Source organism: Protopterus annectens, chromosome 4.part1, assembly GCF_019279795.1.
Source record: "Protopterus annectens isolate FY-2018-M chromosome 4.part1, PAN1.0, whole genome shotgun sequence".
In the NCBI taxonomy this organism is placed as follows: Eukaryota; Metazoa; Chordata; order Ceratodontiformes; family Protopteridae; genus Protopterus; species Protopterus annectens.
In genome coordinates this window covers 798,750,090-798,769,961 of record NC_056734.1, presented here as the reverse complement: position 1 = coordinate 798,769,961, position 19,872 = coordinate 798,750,090, and the positions used below count along the sequence as shown (strand labels likewise).

Sequence of the window (19,872 nt, the reverse complement as noted above, 5' to 3'; positions counted from 1 at the left end):
TGTGTTACATGAATGACAAGTAATCATTTACCAAACCCTCCAAGGGAAGATATGTTTTAATCATGTTTTTGCAACCAGTGCTGCACAAGGTTGCTAGAAATCAAGGAATGTCTCAATCTAGCCATTTTGTTTTGGATATACTATATCCATCAAACTCACAGTTGATATCCAAGGTGTGTGAAAAGAGGATAAAAGAGTTTGGTCAAGTAAAAATAGGGAATTTGTTGAAGCAATTGCTGTGATGTGCCGGGACCAGGGTTCAAGTGGATGTCCTCACATAGAAGATTGATAATATAGAAGGAGTACCTCTGAGCTCAGGTCATCATTGTAATTATTTTCTGTTCATGCTTATGCTATAGATCTATAGGCTTGATGTGAAATGCACTAGCCCAAGAATATGGCAAACCAAAATAGACCATTCTGAAATTTGTTGAGCTATGATACACAGCAGTAGTTATACACAAGAATAATATTTAACATGAATAGCACCACTAAAAATGGCATCAGATATGCAAACAGTTAAGTCACTGGGTGGGGTATGTGCATAAAACTTTTCAGGCTAGTCCTTTTAAATTTTCAGTAGCCACATTAACATCTGCTGGAGCAACAGAATGGTTTGGGATTACTGTCAGTGACTGAAAGCTTAAATGAGTTTGCCCCTACCTACCTAGCAGGACCTGTTGTTGCCATGCTCTGATTTATAGCCTTCCTATAGATTCGATACAATGATCCAGTTCATGCTTTATATTGTTCCTTTAGTGCTAGTTCAGGAGGATGCCTATCGCAAAATCATTTATCAGTCTTACATATAACATGTAAAAAGATGGGTTTCATTTGACAATGAGATTTGATCAGAATGACACTCTAGCAGCTGTCTTTCCTGCTGTTGATAACTGAGATGTTGAGTAATTACTTACTTGACATGGGGGATTCACACTGATAACTATGAACATGCCTCAGTTTGTTGTTATAGTAGATAGGAGTGGGATCGCTGAGTCCATGGGATATTTTTCATATAGTAATTGGTGATGACTGACTACTGACTCAGAGTTGGAATGCTGTTAGAGTAGTAGGTGAGGTGGGATTCAGTGAGTCTGTTGGACATCATATAGTAATAGAGGATAGGGTCAGTGTAAGATCTGTAGCTGGGGAAGGTGCACAGAGCCTTTGGGGCATTCATTGTATAGAAATAATGGGTTATAACTCACCACTGATGTTTTCTCACACCAGCAATTTTGCAAAGCAATTAAGGCTATGAATTTCTGATGAAATCCATCCTGTTGTCCTGGGATTTATTCTGTCAGTTTCCAATTACTTGCTGTTTGAGACACAGGGCAGGTCACCTAACCAAACAGAACCTCAGGTTTGTCTATAAAAAGATGCATTTGTGCCTGGTAGGTTTAGCTCAGTAGTAGATGGAGCTCATTATAAGCTCAAGCCTTAATCCTTTGCTTTAAACCACCAATATAAGTGCACAATCAGTGTTTTTCCTGCCTTCCTATGATATTTAAGTTAGCAGTGATTTGCTGTACACTTTACTTACAATTCTTCTCAGAAGTGAAATTGCCAGATTTAAATGAAAGCAGTAAATCTATGTTCTTGTACAGTTCTATGGATAATATAATTTACAATGCTCTGCTTTTACCTACGAAAACATTTTTTCTCTTTCTTAATGGAATAATATGTGTACTCTGTCTTAAAAACCTCTGCCTGCTATTTTGATATCTTACATATAAATTGTTTTTTATAATCTCTACAGATTATGTACTCTTGTAAAGCATGTTGCAAACCCATCTGAATGCTCGTCTGCTGAGAGATACATTTTAGCATATCTCTATGACCTTTACGTTTCTTGTAGCTACTTAAGAAGCAGATTTGGAGACCTTTTCAGGTTAGTAATGAAATATACCTTAAATCATTTTATTCAATAACAGTGTAGAATGAAAGAAAAAAATTGTACTGATTTTGATTTTTATGGCAAATGATATGTTTCCTTCTTAAAAATGAAATGTGTTTCATCCCAGATTAATGCCCTTCTTATTTATGGTTGTTTTTGTCTGGAAAGTAAATTGTACATGCAGTAAAGCAAACATATTTCCAAAATTCAAAATGATTTTCAAAACATACTTAATTATAACCTGGAGATATAATTCAATTACTTCTAAAATTATTGCAATTGTTCAGTATAAGTAGAATGTGTTGACTAAAATTTCCTTTGTATGACATGAGAAGTAATTTGGAATGGGTTTTGCTGGGACTCAGATTAGCAATCGTTGTATTGCAGCCTACTACAATTAAAGTATTTTGGAAGACAAACAACATGACAGGCACTCTGGGCACATTCTTTCTAAAAAAAATTTGAAAGTACCATGTTGCTGTAGATCACAGTACTGGAACACTGTAATAAGATGAAAGCATAGACTAACATTTTAGGAAAAGTGGCACACCTCTGTTAAATTGTTAGTCTACACGGACACATAATGAAACTATAATTTGCAATATGTTTACCACATGGTACTGAAACAGAATTCTTATTAATGCTTGTAATACATTAAGTAGCTTCATGTCTATGGTTAGAATATATACTTCTCTTGCAATAGTCTTTGACTCAAGAAAGATGATATTAGAATGCGGATAACATGACACATTGCATGCAGTGTGTGTGAGTACCAATTGTTAAAGAAAATGCTCCATTTTATCAGTAATAGGATATGACATTATAAACTTGGTTTACAGGGAGAAAGAATTTGTCATAATGCTAATACACCTAGTTAAAAGACCTGCCTAACCTAATGTTTCCAAGCATTTCTTTTAGGCTCACCTAGTGAATGCCACTGGTTCATACAGCTCTCTGTATTTGTAGGACTGTTGTTTGTAAGGCCTTCATCACACATACAACCAAACCAGTAAATAACATTTCAGTAATTCAGTCTGTAGGACTGAGAGAAAAAGTCCTGACTCAGATGTACATGACACAGAATCAAATAGCAGCCTGGGCAGTGGAAGTGCCAGTACAGAGGGTAGGCATAAAGGAAAAATGCTAGCTAACTAACCCATCCATTGGAAAAGTAGGAAGTTCAGTTCACTGTAATGACAACACTTGCTGGAGAAGGAGAGAGCAGAACAGAGAGAGAGAAAAGGAGAAAGGGAAAGAGAGAGGGAGAGAGAGAATGAGGTGCTCATTTTGCAGTGTATGTGCCAGAGATGTGCTTGGCTCTGCTTAGCAATGTCCATGACCATACCATTATAGGTCATGTACGGTAATGTTAACACTCACTAGAAAAAACATGTTAAGGGGCATCTCACATCTGAAAGCATGCCTACCAGTAACTAGAATAGGGGATAGGACCTGCAGAAGGGAAAAGGGAAAATCCATCATGGTTAGCCGGATAATGGCCTGTTGTGATAATCACTTACCCAGATGGTAGAAAAGGAATGCACATATTCTTGGCACAGCATGGTTCTTAGTAGGCACTGGTGTGTGTATATATATATATATATATATATATATATATATATACACATATAAACGGTGCATTTCTATTTACAAGCCTTTTGCTTCAACTCTATAGTTTAGCCGTGGTTGGTTTTCTAATTACTAGGATGAGGGAGACAACTATCTAATTATAATCATTTTACTACATTAAAAAGCAATGTAAATCACAGTTCTGTCTTTTAAACTCTATACTGGTATTATTTTCTAAATATAATGTACTTTTCACTTTAGCAGTGCCTGTTCAAAAGTAAAGCAGACAATTTACAATACTGTACATCCTTCCAACTCCAATTTGCTGTGGGATCCAGAATTCATGCTGGAGTTAATTGAGAATATATCAGAACAAAATATCAGCTGCTGTGTGCTTGGAAAGATACTGAGTGACAATGCAGCCAGTCGCTACAGTTTTGTCTGCAATGTTCTGATGAATGTTTGTATGGGTCATCAAGATCTTGAGAGGTAAGCATACCTTCAAAAATACCTTAATTTCCCATTTGCTTTCATTTTTCTGATGCAACTTTAGAGATATTTTGTTGACTACTCAGTTTCTGCATTTAATTAAAATATATATTTGTGTAATATTTGATGAAAAGTCTTTATAAACAGCTGAATAATGGTGTTAATCTTAACAAGGTTTTTTTAAATTTCTATTTTCTAGTAATTTTCTGAAATATTAGATGTGCATAAGTGTGAGACCTAGTCCTAAGGACAGTGAACTATGCATTTAACGTTATAGCTTTGAACAGATCACAGGAGGTACTCATTTTATAAAGCAGTAGACATACATCCTCAGATATTCTTTTGTGTGTGAATGTGAGATACATAAACACGGTATGTATATATATATATATATATATATATATATATATATATATATATATATATATATAAAATATGCAGTTGATACATTTATTATTTTAGATATGGCTGATAATATTTTATATAAAACAAAGCTATAATATTTTTTTGTTACCATTTCTTATGAATTTCATTAACAACAAGTTGCTAAGTATCCAAGTTAAAATATTCTGAGAGTTGTCTGGTTACTGTTTATATATCAGGATGACATTATTAGATTTTATGTAAAGCACAAACCATAAAAGTGAATTATGACATACTGGGAACTTTGTAAGTCAAATTGGAACAGATATTGTATATATGAAAAACAAACCACAATCAGAACATATAAATAAGTTAATGTACTGATACCATATGAGTCTATGTTCAGTCATTGAATGGAAAAATCACTGAACGGCATTATATTAAAAATGAAAAGAAATTAAGGCACTCCTAAAAAGAGTAGCAACTTCAACAATGCAATCCAACTGTTAAAACCAAATCTTTAATGATAAAAAGAAAAAACAGCGAGTAAAAAACAAACCTCAAAACATTCAAAGATAAACACTTTTGTCTTGGTAATTTTTCAAGATGTGCTTAGATATCAGTAAAACTTAAATGCAAGGATTAAACAACCCGATCCAATACTCACATGACCTAAACAGTGTCCAGCAACACTTTAAAAATTACAGCATGCCCCCTAAGACAGATAAAAGATAATTCAATTAATTGTCTAACTGTGTGGAGATTTCAATTTAAAAATACTTGAAATGGAAGTACTCTCATTAAAACCTAGCCAATAATCAGTTTTTAAATCTAATTGTCAGAGTAATTCCTTTGACATCTCCATCTCAAGAAAAGGGAATTATTCTGGCAATTAGTTTTAAAAGTTTTTAAAACTAAAATCTCTACACAGGTAGGCAATTAATGAAATATCTGTCTTATGGGGTGTCCTGTAACTTTAAAAGTGTTGTTGCTTGCTGTTTATGGCATGTGACCATTGGAGTGCGAAACTTAAATCTTGCATTTAACTTTTACTGACATCTAAGGAAGTCTTGAAAAATTGCCAAGACGAAAATACTTATCTTTGAATGTCTTGAGGTCTGTTTTTTCTTCATTGTTTTTTCTTTTATCACTAAAGATTTGTTTTTAACAGTTGGATTGCATACTGAAGTTGCTACTCTCTGCAGATGTGCCTTAATTTCTTTGATCTTGTCTCCTGGCTTGTTTTTATTCTGTTTTGGTTACATCAAAATTCCATTTAGCAAAACTCATCATGTGGGGAGCTGTGCCCCCCACAACTCCAGCTTATTATATACCAAACTCCAAGATTAGACTACAGTGGGGAAAGGGCAAATGTCTTAATCCCTATTGTAATGAGTTCTTACTGGAATGACTCAATGAACAGCATGTTTGATGAAACACGCCATTCAATGCTTTTTCCGTTTGATGACAGAACATAGACCCAATACCATACTATAACAACAATTTAACTATGAACAATCATTAAGCAATCAAGTAATATAATCAGAAAAAATGCCTCACAGCTGAATCTGTTCATATACCAGTGTCCTTAAATAAATAAACAGCTTCAACGAGTGTATGATGAATTAAATATTCACCCCTCAGTCTGTCAGTCAAATATTGTTTGCTTAATTTCTGATGTATTTAAAAGCATGTTATTCTCTTGTACCCAAATGGATAGTTAAGTTGAGTTTGTTTGCTGACATTAATTATCTTTAAGTGATGTAATCACTTTTCACATTTTCAAGTCATCTGCATAAATACTAAAAACACCACAGATGATAAAGTCAAATCAGAAATATATGACCTGTACAAGTTTGGGTCAAAGACAGAGACTTGTATGACACTTTGACTGCAATGATGGACTTCATCTTTACAACTGCTGTCAGATACTTGCTGTGTCCTATTTGTAAGCCATGCAGCCATGCATCTATTCAGCTTATCAAGTTTATATTAATATTTAGTTGTTATAATTTATTAATCAGTGTTTTATGTACAGCCCTTTCAAAGGATGTAGATAGATTAAAAAATTACATCACGGCATATTTCTTTCATTTATAGCTATTATCTTACAACATAATATTACAGGTGGTTCTAGACCTATTTTCAATGAGTGGATCCTGACACATTTTTTTTTAAGTCCCAGCCTTTCCAATTCTGCCAGTAATTGATTCAAAATAACTTTCTCCATTATTATCTCTACAACAAGAATGTAGACTAATGTATCTGCACCACTCTGGGTTTGCCATATTCCCTTACCCCTAAAGATAGGTTTAATAAGTATGTCTCTTGTCATGACTGATTTCTCCATAGTTAAATGACTTAATGAAAAGAAGGTGTAATGGTACTGTAACTTCTCACAAAAATGTTTGTCGGTCACTGTTACTAATTCAATCTTTTCTCTAAGTTTTACTAGTGCAGTTTTGCTAAGTACTTTTTTTTTCAATTTAATTTCAGTATCCGCAGTTACTTGGATATTACTTTCATAAATTATCACCTCCTGTTATAAAACCAAACTGTTTTGCATAAGATTGTGTTACTATATCTTTAACATATTGTGTTTGAGAAGTTTGAGAACACATTTTAGAATTTATACACATTTTATCTATTTGTATTTGTCTACTTTTACCACTGCTTATATATATATATCTGTAAAATGTTTTGTTAATATGGACATAATGTTTGTACAGATTTTCTTCAACTTTTCCTGATCTTGTCTCATACTATGTTTAATTTGTCTTTCCAGTTTATAATATGGATGGAGACATAGTTATGTGCTTTTCCATTAACAAGATGATATATAGAGGTTAAATATACATCATTTACTTTTTATTTTAGATAGTAATCCCTTTCTGTAGAGCAGTTCGTTCAGTAAAAATTGGATTTTTGTCTAGGATATAGTTCACCAAATTACGAAAAAGTGGAATCAGAGACAAACTACTCCTTATCTGGACATGGAATGTATTTACTTGCATATATGGGTTTCACAAAAAGAACTGCAGAAGAATATTATGAACACTGTTTTAAGTATTTTAGTTCTAATTTTAAACAAGAATTATAGTTTTATAACTTTCCAACTGTATGATTGAAATAATGTCTAGTTATAAATATGTTGTAATAGCCATTTTTAGTAGCATTCTTTTCAAACTATGATAATTGATACTAACTCTCCTTCTCACTGCATATGTGTGTGTGTGTGTGTGTGTGTGTGTGTGTGTGTGTGTGTGTGTGTGTGTGTGTGTGTGTGTGTGTGTGTGTGTGTGTGTGGCATGATGTGTGTGTGTGTGTGTGTGTGTGTGTGTGTGTGTGTGTGTGTGTATATATATATATATATATATATATATATATATATATCCATACACACTCACACACACACATATACACACACACTAGTGTACATTTCCAATAGGCAGTAATGGAGTGTTTTATTTTCTTCTTTTTCTATACTATAATAGTATAAAATCGATATACTAAAAGATCTTTAAAGTGTAACAAATTAGAAATTTGAAATCATTGTTTGCAAGTTGCTTCATATCCCAGTATTGATTATGGAATAATAATATAGAAACATTATAAGAAAACTAGCCTGATGAGATTGGAAAGAGTAATATGGTCAATATGTCAAGGACATCCATTGATAGAAAAGTTTAAGGTCTTATGAAAGATTAAAGTATTTTAACTCGTACAGTGTTTCATATGGATATTTAAGAGGACACCTTATTCAAGTCCTTAGGATATTTACAGACGACAACCTATGGGAATGCTCAGGGTTTTCATCCACACTTGGAGTGAAGTACCAAATTATATTAAAGTAAGCACTGGTGTAGATATTTTAAGAACAACTTTGACATTTATTGTTTGCTTTGATAGGGTACAAGGGCATTATTCTCTGTCCCTAAAATAGTTTATGTTTGTTTATTATGAAATCCTATATAGTTATCATGCCAACTAATAAAACATGTAGAAAGCCAAAATACCTGTATTCTGACACCTATCCATCATTAATACAAAAAAAAGATAATGGTACAGTGGCTCAGGCAGAAATCATGCATACAAAATTTTAATAAATATGAGTTTCGAAGACTGTTCATAATATCTCAGTATATTTTTTAGAAATGCTACCTAAAGGGCACAACAATGAAATAGGTCAAAATTATGTAAATTTAATTTACTGATATATTTAATCACTGGTATAATCCAACCTTGTTTATAAGCATAAATAAATCTAAATGCTAACAGCAGTGTTTAATACATATTTAACAAAGGATAGAATTAAACAAAAACTATGTTCACGCCATCAGCTGAAACAGAAGTCAAAGACTATAAGTCATTGACAGAAAGCAACTTCATATCATAATAAGAATTGATAATAATACATTGTTGCTGGGAGAAAGTATAGATCTAATTGCAGCATAAAAAATGCTTTCTATTTTCCATGCATTGGAAGTATAGCAACTCTACCTATTAGTGAAATTGAGCTGAAAAATTCATCCTTGAAAATCTTTTCTTCTTCAAATCATGTGATTTCTCCCTAAAAACAGGGCAGAAGTTATAACTTAAAAAATGGGTGAGTACACTGGTATTATTTATTTATAAAATATCTTTTATTGTACATGGGTACCTTTGTAAGTCAACTTAGTATGTAAAAAAACGGTTCTGCTATGTGTGTACATAACTGAATGCACTGAGGATTCTAATCCCTGAACTACATTCACTGAAAAAACAAAAAATGGCAAGCCACCTATGACCAACAAATTTATATATACCAATGCTGAAGTCAAACCGACTTGAATAAGGGGGAAATTCCCCTGGGAAAAGGATCACTGCCATCAGAACTCACCAAAAGTGATTTCCTATACATGAACTCCAATTGTTGGTGGGTTGAATCTCGGGCAGCTGAATTTTGAAAGCTGAATCTTTGTCCACTAGTAGGGTAATGGCAAAAAAGAACATGTCTTTTGCAATCTATTTAAAATATATCAGAAATAACATACTAAAACTATTTTGACAAGGTGTCTAAAAACCCTTTTGCATTGAAAAATGCTTGTGTACTGCACAGATAGGAAAGTTAACCAAACCAAAGAGAATTTCCAAAAAAAAACACTCAGAAACATTAAGATAAGGGAGAATTGCTTGCTTCTTTCATAATTAAATATGTGGAGCTGGGAGATAGACTGCCACATGTATTTACCGTAGACAGTTTTCATTAGTCAGTGATTGCATATAAGGTTACTCAAAGTTACCACTTGTCACAAAGATATATTGTATTTTTAAGCCAGAACCAAATCAAATAATCACACTGCTGCACACATTTTATGTCTCCATTAAATTATATTGACAAACTTACTGTGTACGCATGGTGAAACTATGCATGTAAATAAAGGGGGTTCCCTATATCTGATTTTTCTTTTTTTTTCTTTTAAACTCAGCTCCTATGGTATGGTATTTGCAGTATGTCTGAACATGTTACCAGATAGCCTAAAGTTACAGAAGAAGAAGAGAAGTTACTGTTAAATAACAATGTATTATAAAACATTTGCTACCAACGGATTTTCAGACAGGTTCAGTCTGTATCTTTATTTCTTATTTTATAGATTTATCTTATAAGAATAGGTCCTTGCATGTTTTGATCATTCATGGAATACCATTATAGCTGATTTAATACTGTCCAGACTTCATTATTTATAGGAAATTATGATGTTGTATTGTACATTCTCTGTTAGTAAATTTGAATGTTTTTTAACCTGGTATTTAATATAACCACATTCTTTCTTTCATTCCTTCCAGAATCAATGATTTGGCAAATCTCTGTGCCGAAGTAACAGCTTGTTGTCCACCTCTCAGTTCAGAATGGCTTGGAGTTCTGAAAGCTCTTTGTTGTTCATCCAACCATGTCTGGGGGTTTAATGATCTCCTCTGCAGTGTTGATGTAAGTCTTATTTGCTTCATAAAATTGTCAACTACATTTACATTTATGCTGCATGCTTTCTTTAGATCAAAATATTTTTATGGTACAAAATATGGTTGGCTACTACAGCTTAATGTGATATTCTTATACCCTCCGCCAACCTCCACAAAAAATGAAAACAAATTAAATCAAAGAAGTTATAGCATTCAACACAGTGACACCATATTTTGTAGTTAAAGGCCACTTTTGTGACTGTCATGCAGTGCAGAATGCATTCAATGTGAATGAGGCCACTGCAGGGTAAATGGAGCATTTCCCAAAGTACAAAAAACTCACAGCTAGTTGTGTGAAGTAAAAAGCACACGAGACTAAGTCGAAGTGCATACATTCGAATCCTCATGTTATGTGACCGCTATATGTTCACAGTCATAACTTCAGCTTCTGTCTGCATGGGAGCATTAAGATGGTATAGATTAATATTGCCAAAATATCAGTAATAAAATAAAAAAAACATGAACTGTCTATGAAAACAATACTAGGCTACCTTTTTGACTTGATTAACCAATTTATACAATGATTTCATGGCAAACTTCTCTTTCTGTAGTTACTAGGCTTATCTCATGTGTGGCACTTCATGTGAAGAGCAAATATTGCTAGTTTATGCAGAAAACCTATAAGCTCTGGTGTATAAAATCCTTTATAGATGAAAACTTTCTCTAGTACAAGGACAATAGATGTCTCAGGCACAAACACATACATGAAATTAAAATGTATAAGTGGGCATTTTGTATTGTATTTAATTTCATATTACAGTAAACTCAAAGTTAACCGGCACCTATATGGTGATTTGTAGATGCCGGATAACTGTAGTTTCTGGTTGCTTGAGAGTTACTATTAAAAGTAGGCCTGACTAATACTGTACCCTATACTATTTGTTTGGTTTGACTTCTTTTTAGGTTGAGGAGAGAGGGGATTTATTCCTATCTTCCTTTTTAAAACTCTAACACTCTAAAAATGTAAGGTATGTTTTTTGCGGGGGTGGGGGGCAACAGAAAGTGCAACACATGAAAATTGTACAGTATTTCTTCAATTTTTTTTTCTGGATTTTTGATAGTTCTGGTTGCTTGAGTTCCTGTTAATTGAGAGCTTACTCTACAAGTGTTGGATAGTGGTTAAGTTTATATATATATATATATATATATATATATATATATATATATATATATATATATATATGTTTGTTATATTACTAGTTATCCAATGAAAGTCTTCTAATTTAACAATTTTATACATTATCTGCATCTTTAATTCCATGTTTAAGAAATACGATACAGCAAAATAGACATTTATATTGGAGGAAGTAGCAACATAGATAGCCATACAAATAAAACTGTAGTGACTACAGGCAAAAGAACTAAGAGCTTAGAATTTGGTGTAAAGTTACAAATCTTCTGGATACTGCTCTTTTTTGTACCATATATAAGTAATTATTGTAATACACAATGTGTAAACTGCAGTATTTTCCAATATATGTAGCATTTCATGAGATTAATTAACTTCACACAAATTCATATTCACGGTGAGTTTTGTATCCTAGAAGCTTGAAATCTGTTCACACCTGGATGTCAGACCAAAGGTATAAAATTACTTGGATGTAATTTGTTTATGTGATGGTTTGGCCAATGAGCCATTGTTCGGCTGAAAACCATAAACCCTCAGTCCCACTTTACTTATGTGTGCTAACCCTAACCCTAAACCTGACATTGTCCCTAAACCCAATCCTACATATTACCTTATAAAAAAATATATTTTTTGTTTGTTTTTATAGTTCGTGGTTTCTTTCTTTCTTTCTTTGAATGGAAAAGGAACAATTTTTTTCTTTTTCTATCTGTTATCAGCACAGTTATATGGTTTCAGAAATTAGGTTTGAAATGTATGCTAATGACAGTCTTTCCTAAAAGGGCACTCAGACATTACTTTATGAGCTCAAATGTTCATATCATCTATGCACTGTCATCACTTTACATATGACATTGAATTGCACACTTTATCCAAAGGGGTACTAGAATGTGTCACTGCATGTAATTTATTAGAGCCTTGAGAGACTGTCACCGAAATATTTACTATATCTAGCTTTTAACCTCAACATTTTTTTTATTTACAGATAGGCTGCAGCCACACATGTAATGGCTCTGCCCCTAAACCTGCGTGCGTGTGTGTGTGCGTGTGTGTGTTTATGTATGCATGAAATACTTCTGAGTTGCACAATTTTGGACAAGTGGAAAGCTCTTAAAACTACAAGAAACTCATTACTTCCCTTCTCTATAAGGGAGATATGGTTATTCTACCCAATTTGTTGTCATCAGTAAACATAGTTAGCCATAGTCACCTGACTTTGGCTTACACATATGAGAAGAAGATGCAGAACATTGTTCAACACATATGACAAAGAACATTGTACAACACGTGACAAAGGAAATGTCAATCTATTTAAGATGTTGACAAGTGTAAAATAGCTATACTCTCTCATTTGATGAAAAATCACTCCTTCAGTAATAGTCCTTCAACAGCAAGGATGTTCAGGATGATAATAAAAGTCTCTGATGACATAAAGACCGCATGAATCATGAAGTTAATTCATTGTAATGGTAGAGAAATTCAACATTGATAACTGCATAAGTGTAAGAAGGGAAGTACTAATGGCCTGTGCAGCTTCTAGGGCTCTAGCAGAAATGTCCTTGAAATGTGAAAAATGGCCATAGTGGATACCATTCAGTATGGCATCTTCATGACAAACCATGGATACTTTAGTCATATTAACATTGCAAGTATTATTATTAAAATTAAAGTTCACATGGCTGTCAGCCTGATAAACATTGGCACAGGTGACCTGCAAACTTTGGACACAAACCAGTCTGGGTTTATGAAAGGTAAGCTGTGCCTACAAAACATAGCTCATTTCTTTTAAAAGGTCAGTGAAACAGTCTGTACTATTTACTTTGACCATGTTAACGTGGACCAGTTATGATGCCCTGGATATGACTTTCTGACAGAACCCATATTGTTAAGGTAGGTGGTACCTTTTCAAGCTAGAATAATGTCTTAAGTGGAGTTCCACAGGATTCTGTCCTATCCCAGTGCAGGTCAGCATTTATTTATACAGCATTATTATTTATACTGATCATGTCTAAATAACAAAATGTATCTGTAACTTTTCTATGTGGAGCTTTTCTCCCCGTGCCTCTGCTGAAAAAGGGCTGTTTCGGCTCAGTCAGACACCCCTGGTTAACAAATATAAAATAAAATAAATAAAATTTCTCAGAAGTAAAAGCAGACATCAAGGGACTTGTGCCTAACTATGTTTGATGATCACACTTAAACTGGATGTAGTTGTCACATCTCCTTCAGACACTACATATGCCTACAAGACCAGACTAGCTCAGTGCCTGGAGTATCAATCAAGGGCTCACCTTAAATGCAAGAAAATAAAGTATATTTAACTTTGGGAAAAACTTCGGCACTCTTTCTACCACTTTGACAGTAACCCTCTCAAAACAAATGCAATTATTCGGGACATAAGAATCAATATTCATTATAAAATGTCTTTCTAAAAACCTTTCTTTTAATAGAAAGCACTCTTTGGAATGTGTTTTACAAACCAATTGGAACAACTTAAAAATACAAAAAGATATGCAACCAAGATTATCTCTGTACTGTGTGATCTACTCTACCCCAAAAGGCTAGCTCATTTCTTCTTCTCTGTCTCATACAGTCTCCTGAATAGAAATCTCTGTTTAGACTTTTAAACATTGAATGTCTGTATGCTTTTTGACCTCTTGTACATTTGCAGTATCAATGGCCTTTCTAATACTGATGGCAGAGATCTGTTTCCAATGCAAAGGTCAGTAACACATGATTTTATGAGAGGTTTGCAACCCAGAACATTCTGTGCTTCTCAAATAAACTTCATCTACATATAAAAAAACCCTCTTATCTACTTTCAAACTGAAACTGATTTTTAGATGGAGGAACTAGGGTATGTAAAAATAATGATCTTATCAGGGGTAATTACTGCACTCCTGTTACCAAGTGGTGTCATGGATAAGGCCATTCACTGCCTTTGGTCCTAACCTTAGTCTAAACCTATGAACTTATGGATATGCCATTTTCATGACCTTGGGTACTACTTAACTATCACATCAAACATCTTATATAACATGGTAACAGTTTACTGTTTAGATTACATTGTGGTATATATTTGTCATAGCAGATTGACTGATTGTGAAGACAGTAAACTTAGAGAAAATGCCTCTACAAGCCAAAAATGTAGCTAAGACTTAGGATCTTGGGTTGCTATCTTGCTATCTTTCAACCATCATGTAACAACAGTTGTCAGGATAACCTTTTATTTAGCCCTGCTAATTGACAAAGAAATATTATCAAGGTATAAAGAAGTAATCACTCCCTTTGGGATGTATATCATTAAAGTATGCCCCCTTTGGGATGTATATCAATAAACATGTACACACATTAGAAAAGACCCCAAAGGTTCCTAACCAAACACATTGCAGGCTGAATGTCCCTGTGCTACAAAGTGAGGCTGCAAGTTCTAGCCTTTTATTCAGTGTCTTGCAGACTTTTGGGGGGATCTGTGTCTCACTTATAATACCACTGGAGACGTGGTTGTCCAGGACTTCTGCTTCTCTGCAAGCCCAGTATGTCTATCAATAATAGAACCATAAACCTAAATTTTCACCAACAAGAGGGTCATGCATGGGAGAGTTGCATGTCAAATTAGGTATTTCAGCCTTCACCTTCTAAATATCATTCTAAGAAACACTTGCAACCAAATCCAAGACATACATGCTTGTATTGCCTCATATTCACCAAACATACTTTTAACTACAGAAACCTTGCTGAAAAACACATAAATGACAATGACAATGACAATGAAATCATCCCATCTGGTTTCAATATAATTAGGCTTTGCAGGATAAATAAACAGGCAGGTAAAATTGCCATCAACTGCAAGATGTCCCTAAACATAACCAAATATTCACAGAAGATACCAGCAAGTCAAGTACCTTTCTCTGCAGTACTGCATATTGACTTGAATGGGCAGTCTAGGAGACAGCAAGGGAAGGAACAGGAAGGAACAGGAAACTGTGGAAACACTGATGCAGTCAATGTGGAGGAGTGATAGGCCAGTGAGTTCCCATATGGCAGAGCAACGGATAGCACAGGATGAAATTGAAGAGAATGTGCCACAGGAAGATGCCATAGAACTTTCTATAGAATGCCTGCAGGAAATGGAAAATACAAAAAATGTGAGCTCAGTTTAGAAGAAAATGAGCTAAGAGAAGTGTTGCTTTATTTAATACAGATAGATAGACGCATTAAGATCAATGAAAGAAATAGACTACAGAAGGTCAATAAAACCCCAAAAAGTCAGAAGTTTGATAAAACAAATGAACATAGTAATTAGAACTGTCCATAGAGTTCCATGCAATATAACAGAAGTAAACAGGATATACTACTGTGCAGCTAAATTAATAACTAATAAAGTTCTACCACAAGAACACAGGGTAGTGGGGGAAAGAAAGGGGAAAAGTCGAATACCATCATGGAAGTATCATGGAAGTATCAAATAGAGAAAACTATAAAACAATGAAGACAAGAAATGTCACTGTTAGAAGAATATAGAAAAGGGAACAGATCAGCAAAATACTAAGAAAGATAGACATAATAAAAGCAATGTATAGTATTAGAACAGACCAGACTCTAGCATGCACTATCGCAAATAACAAGCTAAAAATCTCAACACAGGAGGAAAAACTTAGAAGATGCACAGACTGATATAGAGGAAAAGTACAAAATAAGCAATTTATTAATGACCCCAAAAATATTTTTAAAGAGAATTGGGAAACAAGGTAAACATAATTGACAGACCACAAAGAAAAAAAAAAAGAAAAGAAAAAGAAGGAATAAATACATTTTGGAGAAGTATTTATGAAAGTCCTGTGGAACATAACAAAGATATTGAATGGATAGAAGAAGTAAAAGAAAGAATAAGAGGTTTAAAGATGCTTTGCCGGAGATGATCTTCACCTGTCACCCTTGGGATTCCGGATACTGGCTAAGGCTCTTGCCACCCCTATAGTGCCTTTTTTAGGCAAGATTCAAATGATAAATTCACCACCGTAACAGGTACAAGCAAGCAAAATCTGAGGGTTATGCTCCTTAATGCTAGAAGTCTAAACCTCAAAATGCACTCACTCGCGGCATTCCTTAAAATGGAGAACATCAACATCTGTGCAGTGACAGAGACCTGGTTCAAGGCTCCAGAGAGCACCCCTGCATTACCAGGCTATAATTCATACCACACCATTCGGCCACCTAACTTGGACCGAAGCACTAAAGGTGGAGGCATGTCCATATTCATTAAGGATATCCACACCTCCAGGCTAGTTGCTTAGCATAATGCATCTGAGATTATCCAAGTGCAACTAACACTGGGAAAGACAGCAATGCAAATTGTAGCTTGCTACAGATCCCCCACCATGCGCCAGGATTCCCACTCCTCATTTCTTGATACACTGGAAAATATTAGGGTACAACCTAATACCCTAATAATGGGCAATTTCAACTACCCCACCATTAACTGGGAAAACTACTCATGTACCAACTCTTGTGCTCAACGTTTTCTGGAATTCATAAATTCCAATGCCTTGGATCAACTTATCCACACCCCACCAGGGGCAGCAATATCCTAGACCTGGTCATTACTAACATGAGCAACCAGTGTTCCACACCAGATGTCAATTCCCCGTTGGTCAGTTCCGCCCACAAGAAAATCACCCTAGACATCCACATCCCAGCCCCCCCCCCCCCATTAGGGAAACCACCATAAAAAATTTGTCCAAAGCCAACTTCACTCTTCTTAAGACAGAAGTGGCAAACTTCACAACACCCATGCTGACTGACAATAAAGCTATGACTGCTGAATCCTATACAATTGCACTTTATAAGCACTTACATGAATACATGGATTGTGCAATCCCTAACAGAACCAAGATGCTATCCTCCAAAAAAGGAAGCCAAGCTGGCAGTCCCCTGCTATAAACAAACTCTACAACAGAAGAAAGAAACTGTTGCAAAAAAGAGTAAAATCCCATGATTGGAGGAACTCTGTGGTCAGCCTCAGTAAGAAGCTGAGATCCCTCATAAAATCCTCCAAAGCAAGTTATGAAAACATAATCGCCACTGCTTCTAAAGACATCCACAAAGCATTCTATAGCTATGTCAAGAATCTCAATGGCAACACTCAGATCTGCTCTGAGTTACAGCACAATGGCACTAAATATACAGAATCAACTGATATTGCCAACATCCTGGCAGATAGGTTCAGTGCTAACTTTACCCCTCTCTCATCCCCTAAAGGGCACATCTCTATACCGGAAGAATGCAAAGTACCTGTAATCATGGCTGCACAGGTAAAAACACACTCTTCAAAACCAAGAACACAGCATCCATGGGACTTGACAACATCCCAGGCTGTGTTCTACATGAACTACAGAATGAACTGGCACCCCACCTAAGTACCATGTTCAATCATAGCCTCACCTGAGGCTTTGTGCCCACTGAATGGCGCACAGCAACAGTTATCCCACTCCACAAAGGGGGAGCCACAATGGACCCCGGGAACTACAGCCCCATTAGCCTGATGAGCCTGGTCTGCAAGGCTATAGAGTGTTTCATCATGGAACTTATAAACAATGACATTGGTAATCTCCAAACTCTGGACACTATCCAGTTCAGGTTTGTAAAAGGTAGATCATGTCTCCTAAGCCTGATAGACTTCTTTGAAGCGGTCACCAAAGCTGTAGATGAGGGTAAGGTGGTACACACAGCCTATCTAGATCTCGCCAAGGCTTTTGACACCATCCCACACTCTGGAATTATAGACAAACTCACTAAACTAAGTATAAATCCCTATGTCACAAGATATAGACCAAAAAGTCAATGTTGTCAGCGTATGTAACTGCTCTCTCTGAACGCCAAAGATGCGCACCACAAGTAAAACTTCTTTAAACAGTGAAACAAATCAGGACGGACATCCGTTAAAAATCCACAGCTTTATTACACACTCCAATGTGTGTAATACAAATGACATACACACAACTGTAGTTAGTAGTAGGAAAGTATATACAAAGAGTTGTGGAAACTGCAGTCAGTGCAGTTATATAACATTGGAAAAAGAAAGAAAATTGTCCAATTACAACGGTACAAAGATATTTTTCAAAAAAGGAAACTGTGACAGTAAATTTTTGGTATATATTGCCTATTGCACAATGTGTACTGCATACTATATAGGCAAAACTGAGCAAAAGTTCAGGAAAAGAATATATGCCCATGTATACAGTATAAAAAACAGTGATGACAAAAATGCCTTAGCAAAACATGTGATGCAGAAAGGGATTGATCATCAATTTAGATTTGGCATTTTGGAAGCAGTCCAACCAAATCCGAGAGGGGGGAATTTAAAAAACTATTTATTATATAGAGAATGTTATTGGCAAATCCTAACGGATGCCACAACCCCTCCGGGACTCAATGACAGCATATCTGTTAAAAGTATTTTAGAACATTGTCAATAGATTGTTTTAACATTATGATTGTGTACGGTTTAGTTATATTTATAAGACAAAAGAAGTATTCATTAGCTTGTTTTGTTTTTTAAAAGGAATAGTTTTTAGGAATTGTGTGTATGTCATTTTAAATGTAGGCACTTTTGAGAAAAGGCGCCAAAATGTAATGCTATTTAAATGAGTACAATTATTCTTAAAATTGTTCTGATGAAGCCTACGGTCCAGTAGGTGAAAGCGCTTAACGTGGAGTGTGTAATAAAGCTGTGGATTTTTAACGGATGTCCGTCCTGATTTGTTTCACTGTTTAAAGAAGTTTTACTTGTGGTGCGCATCTTTGGCGTTCAGAGAGAGCAGTTACATACGCTGACAACATTGACTATGTCACAAGATGGGTTGCCAACTGGCTCACTGACCGAACCCACACTGTGAAAGTAGCAGACTCTAAATCCAACTTCAGACCAGTGACAAGTGGAGTAGCACAGGGTTCAGTCCTAGGTCCTCTCCTGTTTGGTATCTACTTCTCTGAAGTACAGGCTAACACAGAAGGTCTTTGGCTAGCAAAGTTCACAGATGACTGCAAACTAGAAGCCATAATCAAATCTCTTAACGGTGTGGACATCCTACAAAAGGGCCTCACTGCGACAGATGCCTGGTGTCAAAGCCATGGCCTCAAGCTCAATGCCAAAAAGTGCATTGTCATCCCTTTTGGTAAAAACTCTGTACCCATGAACTACCAAATAGGCGGTGGTCTACTTAACACTGAATGTGTGATAAGAGACCTTGGGACACAGGTGGACAGTAGTCTCTCCTTTGATAATCACATTGCCACAGTAGTCAGGAAATCCTTCTACGTGGCACACCTCATCACAAAAGGTTTATCATCCAGGAAAAAAGATGTCATTGTTCCCCTCTACTCATCACTCATTAGACCCATTATACAGTACAACGCCCCTTTTTGT

The 19,872-nt window shown here is 35.2% G+C and overlaps 1 protein-coding gene across 1 annotated transcript in view; it reads left to right on the top strand.

Moving 5' to 3' along the window:
- Positions 1-19,872, top strand: part of MED12L (mediator complex subunit 12L) — a 919,119-nt gene that overhangs the window by 73,666 nt on the left and 825,581 nt on the right. Inside the window, exons 5-7 of the mRNA XM_044070851.1 lie at positions 1,760-1,891; positions 3,728-3,955; positions 10,145-10,286. Of these exons, the coding sequence (XP_043926786.1) occupies positions 1,760-1,891; positions 3,728-3,955; positions 10,145-10,286 (502 nt within the window). The remainder of the gene's footprint in view (positions 1-1,759; positions 1,892-3,727; positions 3,956-10,144; positions 10,287-19,872) is intronic.